The sequence below is a fragment of the Pyrus communis genome, chromosome 2 (assembly GCF_963583255.1).
Source record: "Pyrus communis chromosome 2, drPyrComm1.1, whole genome shotgun sequence".
Classification (NCBI taxonomy): Eukaryota; Viridiplantae; Streptophyta; class Magnoliopsida; order Rosales; family Rosaceae; genus Pyrus; species Pyrus communis.
Window position 1 is genome coordinate 2,513,685 of NC_084804.1, and position 14,240 is coordinate 2,527,924.

The 14,240-nt window shown below is 37.2% G+C and overlaps 1 protein-coding gene across 1 annotated transcript; it reads right to left on the reverse strand.

Moving 5' to 3' along the window:
- Positions 1 to 101: 101 nt before the first annotated feature.
- Positions 102 to 3,031, reverse strand: LOC137725336 (alpha-galactosidase-like). The gene is made up of 12 exons (XM_068463983.1): positions 2,806 to 3,031; positions 2,656 to 2,717; positions 2,228 to 2,284; positions 2,003 to 2,141; positions 1,849 to 1,924; positions 1,581 to 1,705; positions 1,367 to 1,450; positions 1,177 to 1,241; positions 1,002 to 1,084; positions 774 to 914; positions 520 to 660; positions 102 to 400 (listed from the first exon to the last, which is right to left on the reverse strand). Exons 1-12 carry the CDS (start codon positions 2,961 to 2,963, stop codon positions 314 to 316), a joined length of 1,218 nt encoding a protein of 405 aa, XP_068320084.1. The 5' UTR covers positions 2,964 to 3,031; the 3' UTR covers positions 102 to 313.
- Positions 3,032 to 14,240: the final 11,209 nt, after the last annotated feature.

Sequence of the window (14,240 nt, forward strand, 5' to 3'; positions counted from 1 at the left end):
AAATTTCATTTTAGAATGTAATCTTTACTCTTTCAAAATGCTTTCACATTTCAAATTAATAAAACAGATTATACGAATTGCGCTTATTTTCCAACATATTATATTATTTTTCTTTAAAATTGGGTAAGGTTTCTGGAAGGAGCAATGGAGAAATTCATACAAGCAATCCTATGATTTCTCATTCAATTTATTAAATAAAATATCTTAAGTCAAAACATTCAACTCAACAGATATTTATGTATTTAGTTTATAAGAATTGCAGATATTAGTTCCATATGGTATGGACTATTGAGTCATCTTCATATTTGACCAATTAAGGAGTCAGGACATACATCTTACAACCATGAGGAGCAACATTTGCAGTCAGCCCAGTAAGCATGCTCCTTGAAACAAATGAGTGCTGCAAACAAATGACATTACGGTTTTCTGTCAGTGAGGACTAAGATATCGTTCATCTATTTATACGACATTAAAGCATGATACTAGAAAGTGAAATTTTTTTTAATGCGTCAGTCATACCGCCCATAAGTCTCTGACTGTAACAGGTGTATTTGGCGAGAGTCCAACTTCCTTCCATGTCACAGTTATAGGAGCTAATGACCCGCCTCTATTCCACAACACTACCACCACTCTTTTATTTGATAATGGTCCTGCCCACACCTGCATCAAATTGAAATACATCACATGCCTTGCAACACAAGCATGATTAATCAGTAATCTAAAATAAATTGCTGAAGTGAAGGAGAAGGGCAGCATTTGCCACTGCAACGTACTTCTAGGTTATCTTTGGATCGCAGTTTCCCCGCTTGAACTCCGAGTGGATCCTGATTAACATCAATAACCTCTTTATTTCCAAGAATCTGAAGAGTTTCCTTGCTCGCAGATGGGATGTCACATCCGATAAGTAAAGGAGCCTGTTGCAAATATAGATTTGGGATCAGCGATAAATATAGTCAAACCAACGAACTGAAATTTGTATGGAAAGTGTGGAGAGTACATACTTTCATGACTGCCCAAATGCTAAAATGAGATCGATACTCCTCTACACTCATCCCTCCATTTCCCACTTCCAACATGTCAGGATCTGTTACGATTACATTAAAATTCAAATAACTATCCAACAATTTTGTTTAACAAAGATAAGAAAACAAGACAGTAAACAGCATAAAAGTTTACCGTTCCACTTGCCAGGGCCTGCATATGTCTTCCAAATGTTGTTTTGATCTGCAATCCACGTGATGCTGAAATCGTAACATAAATTAGATTAATTCAAAACAAACTAACATAATGTTTCAAGGTTAGAATTCTCTGTCATGTCAGGATTCAGCTTGAGATCTTGAAAAAAGAAAGGAACTTTTGATCGAACCTTTCCCAAGTGTCCTGAATGTCATCCGTAGTTCTCCACACATTGCCATACTGACCAGCCCATTTCGCAGGATCCTCTTGTCCCCTTTAAGAACATATTTCTCTATCAAAGTTTTGTTTGTCAAAGCCAAACAGTTTCTAACTTTCTAGTGATGCAAACAGAGTATTATTTGAAGAAGTATATATAATGATTTCATGAATTACAAGTGACTTACCCTTCGCATATGGAGTACAGGATTGGCCTTCCAGTCTTTAGCAATGCAGAACTCATTATAGGATATCTGATTTGAGGTTTAGAGCCATCGGGGTAGCAGTTATCGTACTTCAAATAATCGACACCCTACAGCCAAATGCCGTATCAGCCCAAGTTCATCGTCTCTATAAAATTAGTTGTGTTGATGTTTCGTCTAAACTAGAAGACAAAACAAACTACTCATCTTAGCAAACTATATATGTAAACGCAGAAAGGTATCAGACACAAACCCATTCAGCAAAGGTTCTTGCGTCTTGCTCTTCGTGCCCAAGTGAGCCTGGCATTGTTTTGCTGCAAGTATAATTACTAAAAAAAGCAGAAAGATGAGAAACGACACATCGAGTGCTATTTCAGATAAACAAAATTTTCGGAGATATTTTTTACCCAGCATCGGAGTATATGCCGAGTTGTAAACCCCTTGCGTGAACATAATCAGCAAGGGCCTTGATTCCAGATGGAAAAGTTGACGATTTTGCTATTAGGTTACCACTACTGTCTCTGTTTCTTTCAGCCCAACAATCATCTGCTTTTTAGTTCACATCAATATATAACAAGAAAAAAGCTCATTCAGAACCAAATTAACTAAGCAAATGATGTGAGGATGCTGACCTATATTGACATATTTGTATCCGAGTGCTGCCAAGCCAGTTGAAACAAGAGCATCCGCTGATATATGGTAAAAAAATCAAACAAAATCGCAACGATTATGCCGAAATACAGAGAGCTTGGATTCCCAATTTGGCTACTAGTAACTACTAGAAACATAGTGTTATGAGATGGCTAGCAAAGACCAGATCATGCATGTGCTTATATCAATGTAACACAACGCAAAATGGTGCATCATGTCTGAAGTCGCAAGAAGCGTTGAAGGAAATATGGAAGTCTAGCAAAAGTAGTTCAAATTATTTGGGTTTCTTCAGTTATTGTCAATTGGGTATGGGTAAGATGTTCATATTAAAACGAGCCTACTGATAAAACATATTACAAAAGCAAGTACTGCAACTGTACAAATGAAGCATAATCTGAAAGTACTTTACCAGTGGTCTTCACTGTGGCTTCAGTTATATTATTGCATCCGAAGTGATTCCAACTGTTCCAACTGCGTCGAATTTCCAAAAGTTAGCTTACCAAATTGAAGAAAAAGGCAATTCCTTTTCACCTAAAACTTTGAAAACTTGATGTCTTACCCCATTGGAGGTGTAGTAGCAACGCCATTGGCAAGGAGGAACCGACCGTATTCTGCTTGGTGAGTACTATTCTTCAAGTTCAGAGCATCAATCACATTGAAAATACACGAGATAACAAAGAGCAGAACAAAGAGTGAGCTCCTGCGTTTCCAATCCATTGGGATATCTGATCCAAGAGCTCTAAAGAGAGTGAGAAGGGATTTTGAGTGTGGCGGAAGTTTTTAATGTGAAAATGGGCGAATACAGACAGATAACGCCATATTTATACAATTAATATGGGGTTGGCTGTACCGACACAACCTACTAAGATTCTTTTAGTAAGAAATTATAATAAGGATGCTACAATTGTGTTTTTTAAGTATAAATGGACATGTCCTTATATGTTATTAATAAATTTAATTAAAAAAAATAAATATGGGGTTGGATGTACCGACACAACCTATTTAGATTCTTTTAGTAAGAAATAAGGAAGCTAATTGAAATTTTAAGGTATAAATGGACATTTATTTATATGGTATATTAGTAAATTTAATTAAAATTAAAAAAATATGGGGTTGGATGTACTGACACAACCTACTTAGATTTTTTTTAGTAAGAATAACGTTATAATAAGGATGTTAATTGTATTTTTTTTTTAAGTATAAATAGACATTTTTATATGGTATATTAGTAAATTTAATTAAAATTAAAAAAAAATATGAGGTTGGCTGTACCGATACAACCAAGTTAGACTCTTTTAGTGAGAAATAACGTTATAATAGGGATGCTAATTGTATTTTTTAAGTATCAATGCACATTTACTTACATATTATATTAATAAATTCGATTAAAATTAAAAAAAAAAAAAAATCATCTAGCTAGATTTAGAAGTTCTTTCTTAATTTTCAAATGCTTGTGATTAATTAGGGTGGTGGCCAGCCACATAGCGTCTAGGCAGATGGGAATTTTTAGAATAGTGAAAATTTGTTGCAATGTCAGATCTCCCGTCTGCTTGCCCATCAATTTGTCTATTAACTGCTGAAATGGTAGGCACAGAGCGGACACTTACCCCAAACACAAAAATGTAATTTACTAAACCTAGTACAAAAATAATTGTGCAATTGTCCCAATCTTGCAAATGCTTTAGCTGTCATATTTTTTTTTTTTTTTCAAGGAAACGATTGCTTTATTTTAATAAAACTCAATCACACAGGAGTCTTGGATGACACCGTTGCATATTATTGGAAGTCGCTTTCTTCCTTAATTCAAGGGAAGCTTTCTTCCTTAATTCAAGGGAATGTTATTTATTTTTCCTAAGCCAGACAACTTCCGTAATACAAGGGTGCTTTCTTCCTTAATTCAAGGGTGTCAACTCCCTTGATCAACTCCCTTAATTCAAGGGGCTGTTATTTTATTTTTTTCCTAAGCCACCTGTTGTGGCTTAAAGCAAGAGGAGCAAAAGGTTAATCCTCTTATATATTGCTGTACAATTGTAAAAGAACATATGAGGGAAATACAATTCAAACCTTGAAAATCAATATGGTATCAGAGCAAGAAAATTAACCTGCGTCTGCTACACTGCTATCCGAGCGTGTTCAACCCTCAAAATGTCTGAAGAAAATCCGCTAATATCCGAAGTTGAAAGCTCACAGGTGCCTTCCTCCTTGAACGTGCATGAGGTGGACGTCAACCCAAATCAAAGATTAAGCTCAGTCGTGTTGAATGAGTTTAATTACTTGCCTTGGTCGAGAGCTGTGTCTTTGGCGCTAGGTGGAAGGTCCAAGCTGGGGTTCATAAATGGAAGCATCAAAATACCTGATGCTTCCTCACCAAACTATGAATCCTGGCTTAGCAAGGATCAGCTGGTTATGTCATGGCTTTTGAATTCCATGGATCGTAAATTAGCTGAAATATTCAGCTATTCAGAATCCTCGTACCAGCTATGGGAAGCGGTCAAGGAAATGTATGGCAGGCAAAACAATGCTGCACGGGTCTTCCAATTAAAGAAGGACATCTCCGATCTGCAGCAAGATGGAAAACCGTTTGTGCAACTCCTAGGAAGCATGAAAAGCATGTGGAATGAGTTGGAAATCTATCGCCCTCATACAACCGACGCAGCACTGCTACGAAAGAGAGCAGAAGAAGACAAGATATTTCAACTCTTGTCCAGTCTTGATTCAACGTATGAAGACCTTCGATGTCACATACTCATGAACATTGAGCTTCCTTTTTTCACCAGTGTGTGTGCGACGATTCAACGGGAAGAAGTAAGAAGGAAAGTCATGAACATAGGTACAACGACCAGTGTACCTGAGGCTAGGGCATATATAACCAACGAAAAAAGGTACAAAGGAAAACATCCGAACTTGAAGTGTCAACACTGCAATAATATAGGTCACGTCAAAGACACATGCTGGATTTTACACCCAGAGTTAAAGCCTGAGTTCATGAAGGACAACAAGGGTGTGCAAAGGATGAACCGTGCTCCACATCGAGCGAATCATGCGTCTACCTCCACCTCCAATGGGCCAGATCCACTCAAGAACTTCACAGCGAATCCAGCTGAACTCATGAACGAGTTTATGTCATATCTTCAAAGCAAGAAAGGAGTTGCTGGAAGTGATCATGTTGATAGCATAGAAAAAGGGAACTCGACGGCATTGCTCGGCAAGTTTGCAGGGTTCTTGGCAGACACGAAAGCCGTACCCCAAGAGGACATGCAAGGTATCATGAAAGCCTTTAAAACTGCTCTTAAAATAAATATGTTGCATGATTTTTGGGTTGTAGATTCGGGTGCCACAGATCATATGACCAACCATGTGTCTAAGTCTCAAAAATTTGAAAAATTTGCAAACCCTTCTCAAGTTTCAATTGCAAATGGTGAGAATGTAAAGGTCTTAGGGAAGGAAAAAATAAAATTAATGTCAGACAAAATTGAATCAATGGCTTTATATGTTCCTTCCTTCCCATTTCAACTTCTATCTGTGGGAAAGATCACAAATACCTTGAATTGCTTAGCCATTTTTTCTCCTCACAATGTTATTTTTCAGGATTGTGCCACCAAGAAGACGATTGGTGAAGGGTTTTATTTAGATGGTCTCTATTACATATCAAAGAGCAATCCGAGAGGGTTTCAAGCCAAGCTCAACCACATTCAAGATAATCAATTGTGGCATCAACGTTTAGCTCATCCTTCTTCACCCATTTTGTCAACTCTATTTCCAAACTTAGGAAAGGATGATATTTCATGTGAAACATGCCACTTGTCTAAATCCACTCGACTACCTTTTAACTCTTCCTTGTCTAGAACTAGTAAGTGTTTTGAACTAGTTCATTCAGATGTATGGGGACCAACTAGTGAATCATTTGATGGCTATAAGTATTTTGTTATTTTTGTGGATGACTTCTCTCGAGTCACATGGTTATATCTCTTAAAGTCTAAGAATGAAGTTATGGAAGTTTTTAAGGATTTTCATAACCTTGTTAAAAACCATTTCTCCTCTCAAATTCAAACCTTAAGGTCTGACAATGGCACCGAATATATGTCCCATATCATGAAACAATATCTGAGCACTCATGGCATCATGCATCAAACAAGTTGTGTTGGAACACCTCAACAAAATGGTGTATCCGAACGCAAAAACCGTGACCTACTTGAAAAAACAAGAGCACTAATGCTACAAATGAATGTACCAAAGAGATTTTGGTCTCAAGGTGTTATGGCAGCTGCATATATCATCAATAGATTACCCAGCCGAGTCTTGGAATTCAAGTCTCCACTCGAGGTCATGAAAGGAAGGAAAATTGACCTCTCACATCTTAGAGTGTTTGGCTGCATCTGTTTTGTGCATATTCAATCTCTTCACCGAGATAAATTAGATCCTAGAGCTGCTAAATGTATTTTTCTTGGTTATTCCTCTACACAAAAGGGATATAAGTGTTATAATCCCCAATTAAGGAGATTGATTGTATCCAAAGATGTGCGATTTCATGAAACTAACCCTTTTTTCAGCAAGTCAAATGAAATCACAGCCCAAGGGGATGGCATCTTGGATGTGTTCCCACTACCAAGAATTGAACTGGATGAACCACATCAACACGAGCTCAGTTATGTCAACGTTGATGATTCTCCCAATGAAGATAGCAATGAAGGGTCTCACTCTGAGGATACACTGCATGACAATTGTGACAATGAAGATGATGCGAACGAGTGTGAAACAACGCTTCCAGCTCTTCGACGCAATCCAATGCGAGTTAGAAAAACTCCCACAAGACTTCAGGATTTTGTTATGTACAAACCCACACATCCCATCTCCAATTGTGTGTCATACAAGAGAGTGACACCGAATCATGCTGCATTCCTAAGCACTATATCCAGTTACTAGGAGCCTCAGAATTTCCACGAGGCCAACAGCCAAGAGGTGTGGAAAGAGGCAATGCAAGAAGAACTTAAAGCTCTAGATCAACACAATACCTGGAGCATCACCAAACTTCCAATAGGCAAGAAAGCAGTAGGTTGCAAATGGATTTATAAACTCAAATTCAAGTCAGATGGTTCAATTGAGAGACATAAAGCAAGACTGGTGGCTCGGGGATTCACTCAAACATTTGAGGTGGATTACAAAGAAACGTTTGCACCTGTGGCCAAAATGAACACAGTAAGAGTGTTATTGTCTGTAGCTGTAAACAAAGGATGGTCCATGTACCAAATGGACGTGAAGAACGCATTCTTGCACGGTGATCTCAAAGAAGAAGTCTATATGAAATTGCCACCAGGGTATCCACAAAGCAATGAACCGAATGTGGTGTGCAGATTGCACAAAGCCATTTATGGCCTAAAGCAGTCCCCACGAGCTTGGTATGCCAAACTGAGCTCAGTTCTCACTAGTGTTGGTTTCAAAAGCAGCAACGCCGATTCCTCACTATTTGTTCGCACAGGAGCTGTGGGCACATTAGTTGTGCTTATTTATGTTGATGATCTGATAATTACGGGTGATAATACTGACGAGATCTCCACTCTCAAACAGTCTCTCAGACAAAGATTTGCAATTAAAGACCTTGGGATATTGAAGTACTTTCTTGGTATAGAAGTGGCAACCTCACACAAGGGACTGTTTCTTAACCAAAGAAAGTATGTCTTGGATTTGCTTAATGATGCTAACATGAGCGATGCTAAACCAGCCACCACTCCTCTTGACAGTAAGCAAAAACCTAGCTTGAAGGGCACGCCACTCACGAATATCACCCATTATCAGCGATTGGTTGGAAAATTGATCTACCTCACAATCACTAGACCCGACATCACCTATTCTGTAAGTCTTGTGAGCCAATTCATGCACTCCCCGACTCTTGAACATTTGACTCTGGTTAAACGGATCTTACGCTACTTAAAAGGTTCAGTGGGTCGTGGTATCATCATGCGGAAGAATGACAACACTCAAGTCGTAGGGTATTATGATGCTGATTGGGCAGGCAACGCAATCGATCGTAAGTCCACCTCCGGCTATTGTACATTTGTCGGTGGAAACTTGGTCACTTGGAAAAGTAAAAAGCAAACTGTTATCGCTAGATCCAGTGCCGAAGCTGAGTACCGTGCAATGGCTTCCACTGCGTGTGAGTTGATCTGGCTCAAGGGTCTTCTGTGTGATTTAGGATTTCCTGCAACTCTTCATATGTCCTTATTCTGTGACAATCAGGCAGCCATGCATATAGCATCTAATCCCGTGTTTCACGAGAGAACGAAACACATTGAGGTTGACTGTCATTTCGTTCGGGCACAGGTGCAGTCGCAGGTAATTCAGACACGGTATACACGAAGCTTCGACTAGTTGGTCGACATTTTCACCAAGCCCTTGGCTTCTCATCGGTTTCAATGGCTTCTGTTCAAGCTTGGATCCATAAACCTTCTGGATCCAACTTGAGGGGGAGTATTGGAAGTCGCTTTCTTCCTTAATTCAAGGGAAGCTTTCTTCCTTAATTCAAGGGAATGTTATTTATTTTTCCTAAGCCAGACAACTTCCATAATACAAGGGTGCTTTCTTCCTTAATTCAAGGGTGTCAACTCCCTTAATCAACTCCCTTAACAGGGTGCTTTCTTCCTTAATTCAAGGGTGTCAACTCCCTTAATCAACTCCCTTAATTCAAGGGGCTGTTATTTTATTTTTTTCCTAAGCCACCTGTTGTGGCGTAAAGCAAGAAGAGCAAGAGGTTAATCCTCTTATATATTGCTGTACAATTGTAAAAGAACATATGAGGGAAATCCAATTCAAACCTTGAAAATCAATACATATAATATTATATTAGTCGGGTCGTCAAATCTAACTATATCATTACCAATTGAAATGGGGGTTAGATGCATATTTTATGTTTTCCTGCTGATATAATTTTGTTGAGTGCACATTTGAGTCAGACTTGTCGATCAAGACAATGTGTAAATCTCATTAAACCTAAATTCACATAATCTTCTTTATAACTTAATAAATAAATTGCGCTTTGTTAAAATTAAACACGAGTGAACAAAAAGCTAAGTATTGCACATAAGGTTAAACCTATTGATCATAGCATGACACAAGTGAGAAAAAGTGATATAATTTAAAGAAATGTTATGAAGATTTTCTCAAAAGTGAGACTCTCAATGGACTTTTTTACCTCATATTTTTAACACAATATTTTACAATGTGAGCACGAAAATTGATGTTAAAATGAAAGTTGCAGAAAATCTATAAAAAAAGCTCATTTTAAAATATTCCCTTGGTATTTTTCTAAAACTTAAGCGAACATAGCATGTTAGCATCACACACGTCCTCATCAATTCATATAGCGCAAGCAAAATAACTAGACACGTATTGAGGCTTTGAGGCTACGCAAAGGCATGCAAGCAAACAAGTAAGCGTGAGGAGAATCTATAAAGGCATAAAGAAACTAGTGACTTGAAATACAATACAAAATAATAAAAAAATGATCAAATGGTCCTAAAAGATCTTGCCTCCACACGACGTAAAGTGGATGTGCATAACAGAGAATTAATCATGAATTTAAAAAAAAAAAAAAATTCAGTTACTTTGTTTTTTCCTTTAAATTGTTTGGAGTTGTTTTAACAATTCTTCAAATGAAGAGGGAAAAAAAAGGGAATTATTATTGGATTTTAAAATCGTATATTTGCACATTGCGCTTATCCTTCAATTAGTACAAATATTATTTTGAAACAGAATGCTGCTATTTAACCTCAATTTAGAGAGGTGATTTGTAAGGTCGTTAGTAAATTGAGTCAAAATTTTGATGCCTTCAGTGGAGGCTGATTTTGCAATTACTGTCTAACTGATATTACATAGTACTACTTGGTGCATTAATTCAAGCTTGTCGTACGATGTTACTATCTAATTGGAAATGAAATATATGACAAACCTATCGCAAAATGAATTTTGTGGCTGATGAGTTGGCCAACCTAAGCATCTCTTATCCTTTGAGTTCGGTCTATTTTGAACAAGTTACATCTTCTTGTAAGCAGCTATTATTGTCTAACATTAAACCTTGCGATATTATTTTGCAATTTCTCTTTTGTTGGGCTATTAGCCCCTTTGTTTAACAAAAAAAAAAATAGCATTATTCTTTTGCCTTAGAGCATACGGATCCAGAAATCTGGGCCAACCGAGAGAGAGATCAAAGCGTGGGTTTGTGTGTGTGGTGGTGGGTCAATGAATGAGCTAATGGAGACCGCATAATTTAAATTGAATGGTCTGAATTTTCAAATCCATCTGCTATAGAGGTAGAGATCCAGAGATGATCTCATTTCCTTTTTTGGAATAACAGTTCCTAGAAAAAACATAAATGTGAAAGAGAGGAGACCTTGTCTTTGTGCAAACTGTTTTTCCTTTGTTTAGGCTGGAGGCCCGTAGCACAGTACGTACTTTAGATATTAATTACTATTTGGACCCGATTTTACAATATCGATCCGAGCATTCGAAACCGTTAAATAAGGAGGTTCTAGACCGTTGGATTTCATATTTTTCTAGATATTACCAGAAGATAATTGAAATGACGATGTGGTGTGATCATATGGGTTTTGAAGAGATAAGAATTGGTAAAGAATGAATATTCCTTTTGTTTTCCTATCTGATCAAAACAACAATTTGCATTACATGCAGACGTGTGGGTCTAGGTTTGAGATGATGCGATTTCATTGGTGAATGGGGCTCCAGGAAAGCTTTGAAGCTTTAATCACGTGGAAGGCTTTATAGTTTTGAAGTTTTCGACATTATCTTTAAGAAATTGGGAGGCATATGCATTGAATTATCTTGAAGAAAGTGGACGGCAGAACTTGAGATAGAGTTTGAATACAGGATGATGTTCCCTATTGTTGGATTGTTGATTGGACTCTACAAGCACCATCAGGTCGTGCCAAGCAGATATCCAACCCTATAAATACAAGATTCAGTGTATCATTCAAATCTCCCTCTAAATCAACACATAAATTACCCTGCGCAAAGCTTCTCAACAACCTGAGATTTTATCTTTCTCCCCTTTATTCCCACCAACACATCTTCAGTTTGGATAAACAACACTGTAAAGGCAAAACAGCACTGGAGCGGTAATCAGCCGATCGAGGAGCATCTTCAATTTGGATAAATAGCACTCATTCGAGATTGACTGGTTATTTATCCAAGTCTCAGTCAATAAGGATTTCCGAGTCCTTGTTGGTAGAGGTCATCCCATCAACCTTCTAGGCGAAATGAGGTGTTATCAGGTTACTACATTCGGCACATTGAAAGCCGAATTTGAAATTGAATTTCGCAGAACTAGCAGCCTTGTCTTCAGGCTCTAGTACCCGAAGGTCGAGACGTGTTCCTTCCTTGGCTGCAATCGTAAGATCAAGATGTCAGCAGCAAACTCAACGCAACATCAGCATATTTTACTTGCCAGCCGAACTTAGACGACGAGTTGGCACACCCCGCATATAACCAAAGAATGTAGTTAGCTCATTAGTTACTCAGTCTGCGCACCACGTAGGCTTGGTAGTTTTTAGGATCAACAATTACTCTTTCTTTGAAACAAAAGGAAATTTCCACATAAATAGAATACTACATGTGCTTTATAAAAGATTGTACATGTCCTGTACATTTAAAAATCATATATGGTTTGGCCAGACAATGAAAATTGTTGAGAAGCATCTGAGATAATCTCAATAATTTTCTTTGTCTGGTCAAAGTATATATGATTTTTAAACATCTGAGATCAATTCATCCATCCATCCATATTCATGTCCTTCATTTGGCTTCCATAATTTCCATCTCCATCCCAATCTACAATCAATTTTAATCGTGAACTGTTGCTGTCTTCAACTACAATCGGTAAGATGTTTTCAAATGGAAGACTAAGGTGCTGGTTTCTAGCAATAGTTGGTGGTGGATGTTCGTAATCGTTATGGAGAGCTATTCCGACGCTTTCGGTAGTGGAGTTGGAAGGAAGCAGTTAGGTTAGCTTTTGTGGTTTTTCTTTTTTAGGCCCAAAACTATGTTTTGGGCTTTTGGGTTACTATTGAGGTCTATTCTTTTGTTTGTGTGAATGTTGCTGTTAGGCCTCTAATTATGTAATATAGTTGTTTTTTTTTTTTTTTGTTAATAGAGTAACCCTTGACTGAAAAACAAAGAAAAAAAATTGTTGAGAAGTTTATTTTGCTTGGAAATGGATGGCGACTGAGACCATCTCCAACCGAAGGGTTTAGAGGGCCAGAGGTCCGAAAATAGTCCGAAAACCGTCTTAAACCGAGGGCTAGGCCAGAGGGCTGTGGAATCTGAGAGGGCCCCACAAAATTGGAGAGGGCTAGAGGGCTGGAGGGCAAGCAGCCAACCAGCCAGCCCGGGGCTGGCCAGAAAAACTGGAAATCCTATCGGTTATAACCGACAAGATTGCTTAAAAAAAAAAGATTTGAATACAACGGCTAGTCAACTAGCCATTGTATTCAAATATTTTTTTTTTTGGTTTTTTGGGCCAATTTTTTTTTTTTTAATTCTTAAAAATTCTATTTTTTTTTCTTATAAATACCTAAACCATTCATTAAATTTAAATTCTAATTTTTTTTTGGTTTTTTGGGCCAGTTATCGTTGTAGTTTTTAAATTTAAGTTGTTGGATTTGAATTTAAGTTGTTGTAGTTTTTAAATTTAAATAATAAATTATGTTTGGTCCTATGGCCTTTTGGTCCTCAGTTGGAGACAGAGGCAAATATAGCCCTGTACTGTTCATTAAAATATTAATATCTTGAAGAATCTTGAAGGGTCAGAGAGCTAAAACGAGCCATTTGGCCAGCCCTCGGTTGGAGATGGCCTGACTGGTGGTGCGAGTTGAAGAGGATGAAATTCCGGTGCAGTCAATTCAATTCAAGGTCAAATTTTCCAAACAACACATTTTTTTTTGGAAGGAAACAACACATTTATATATTTCTGTAGTAATGCTGCTCCGCTGGCCACTGATAGTTTCTTGGTAAATTCTGTGCTATTTCTTCCGCATCTTAGTTTGGATGTCATTTGCCCAACTTTTGTCTTTCTTCAATTCAATAATGCTAAAATGTTATTGCTACCACTAAAATATAAGGAAAACTAATGAAAAGAACTTGAAAATTTTGATTTTTAACGATAAAGACAAAATAAAAGGTAAAGTGAATAGTACTAGAATTGACTTTAGTGTAAAAATGTAGTTTTTCATTAAAATGAACAGTACCGGAAGTTTTTCGTTAAAATTTCCTAAAATATATCCATTGTGACTTTGTCCAATAAGTTTAACTGACTAAAAGCAATCTTAATATTAATATATATATATATATATGTATATAATTATTCGATTAGTCTTGCTTCCGTTAATAGTCCATGTTAGTGAGAAATATTTCAAAACTCAAACTGTATATAAAATTAAAATTGATTACCTATATTTCAAAAATCAGATTATACAAATTTGTGCTTATTTTCCAAGAGATTGTATTATTTTTCCTTAAAATGGGGTAAGGTTTCTAAAAAGAGCAATGGAGAAATTCATACAAGCAATCCCATGATTTCACATTCAATTTATTAAATTAAATATCTTAAGTCAAACCATTCAATCCAATAAATATTTACTTATTTATTTATTAAGGAATCAGACTTGAAGTTTCTTTTGCTTGGAAATGGATGGTGGCTGACTGGTGGCGCAAGTTGAAGAGGATGAAGTTCCCGTGCAGCCAATTCAATTGAAGGTCAATTTTTCCAAACAACTCATTTATATATTTATCTTAATTTCTGTGGTAGTACTGCTCTGCTGGGCCGGGGGTGGCGGTGCTGGGTTTCTTTTGATTGCTGGGTATACTGGTCCGCTGGCCATTGATAGCTTCTTGGTAATCACAGTATAAGTTCTATCCTATTTCTCTTCGTATCTTAGTTTGGATGTCATTAGCCCAACTTTTTTCTTTCAATTTAATATGCCAAAATGT

Coding starts and splice junctions, on each gene's coding strand:
- LOC137725336 (XM_068463983.1), bottom strand. CDS start 2,963: ATGGATTGGAAACGCAGGAGCTCACTCTTTGTTCTGCTCTTTGTTATC. Junction 1,242..1,366: donor ATTCAGGACACTTGGGAAAG/GTTCGATCAAAA, acceptor TTACGATTTCAG/CATCACGTGGATTGCAGATC. Junction 1,085..1,176: donor AGGCCCTGGCAAGTGGAACG/GTAAACTTTTAT, acceptor TAATCGTAACAG/ATCCTGACATGTTGGAAGTG.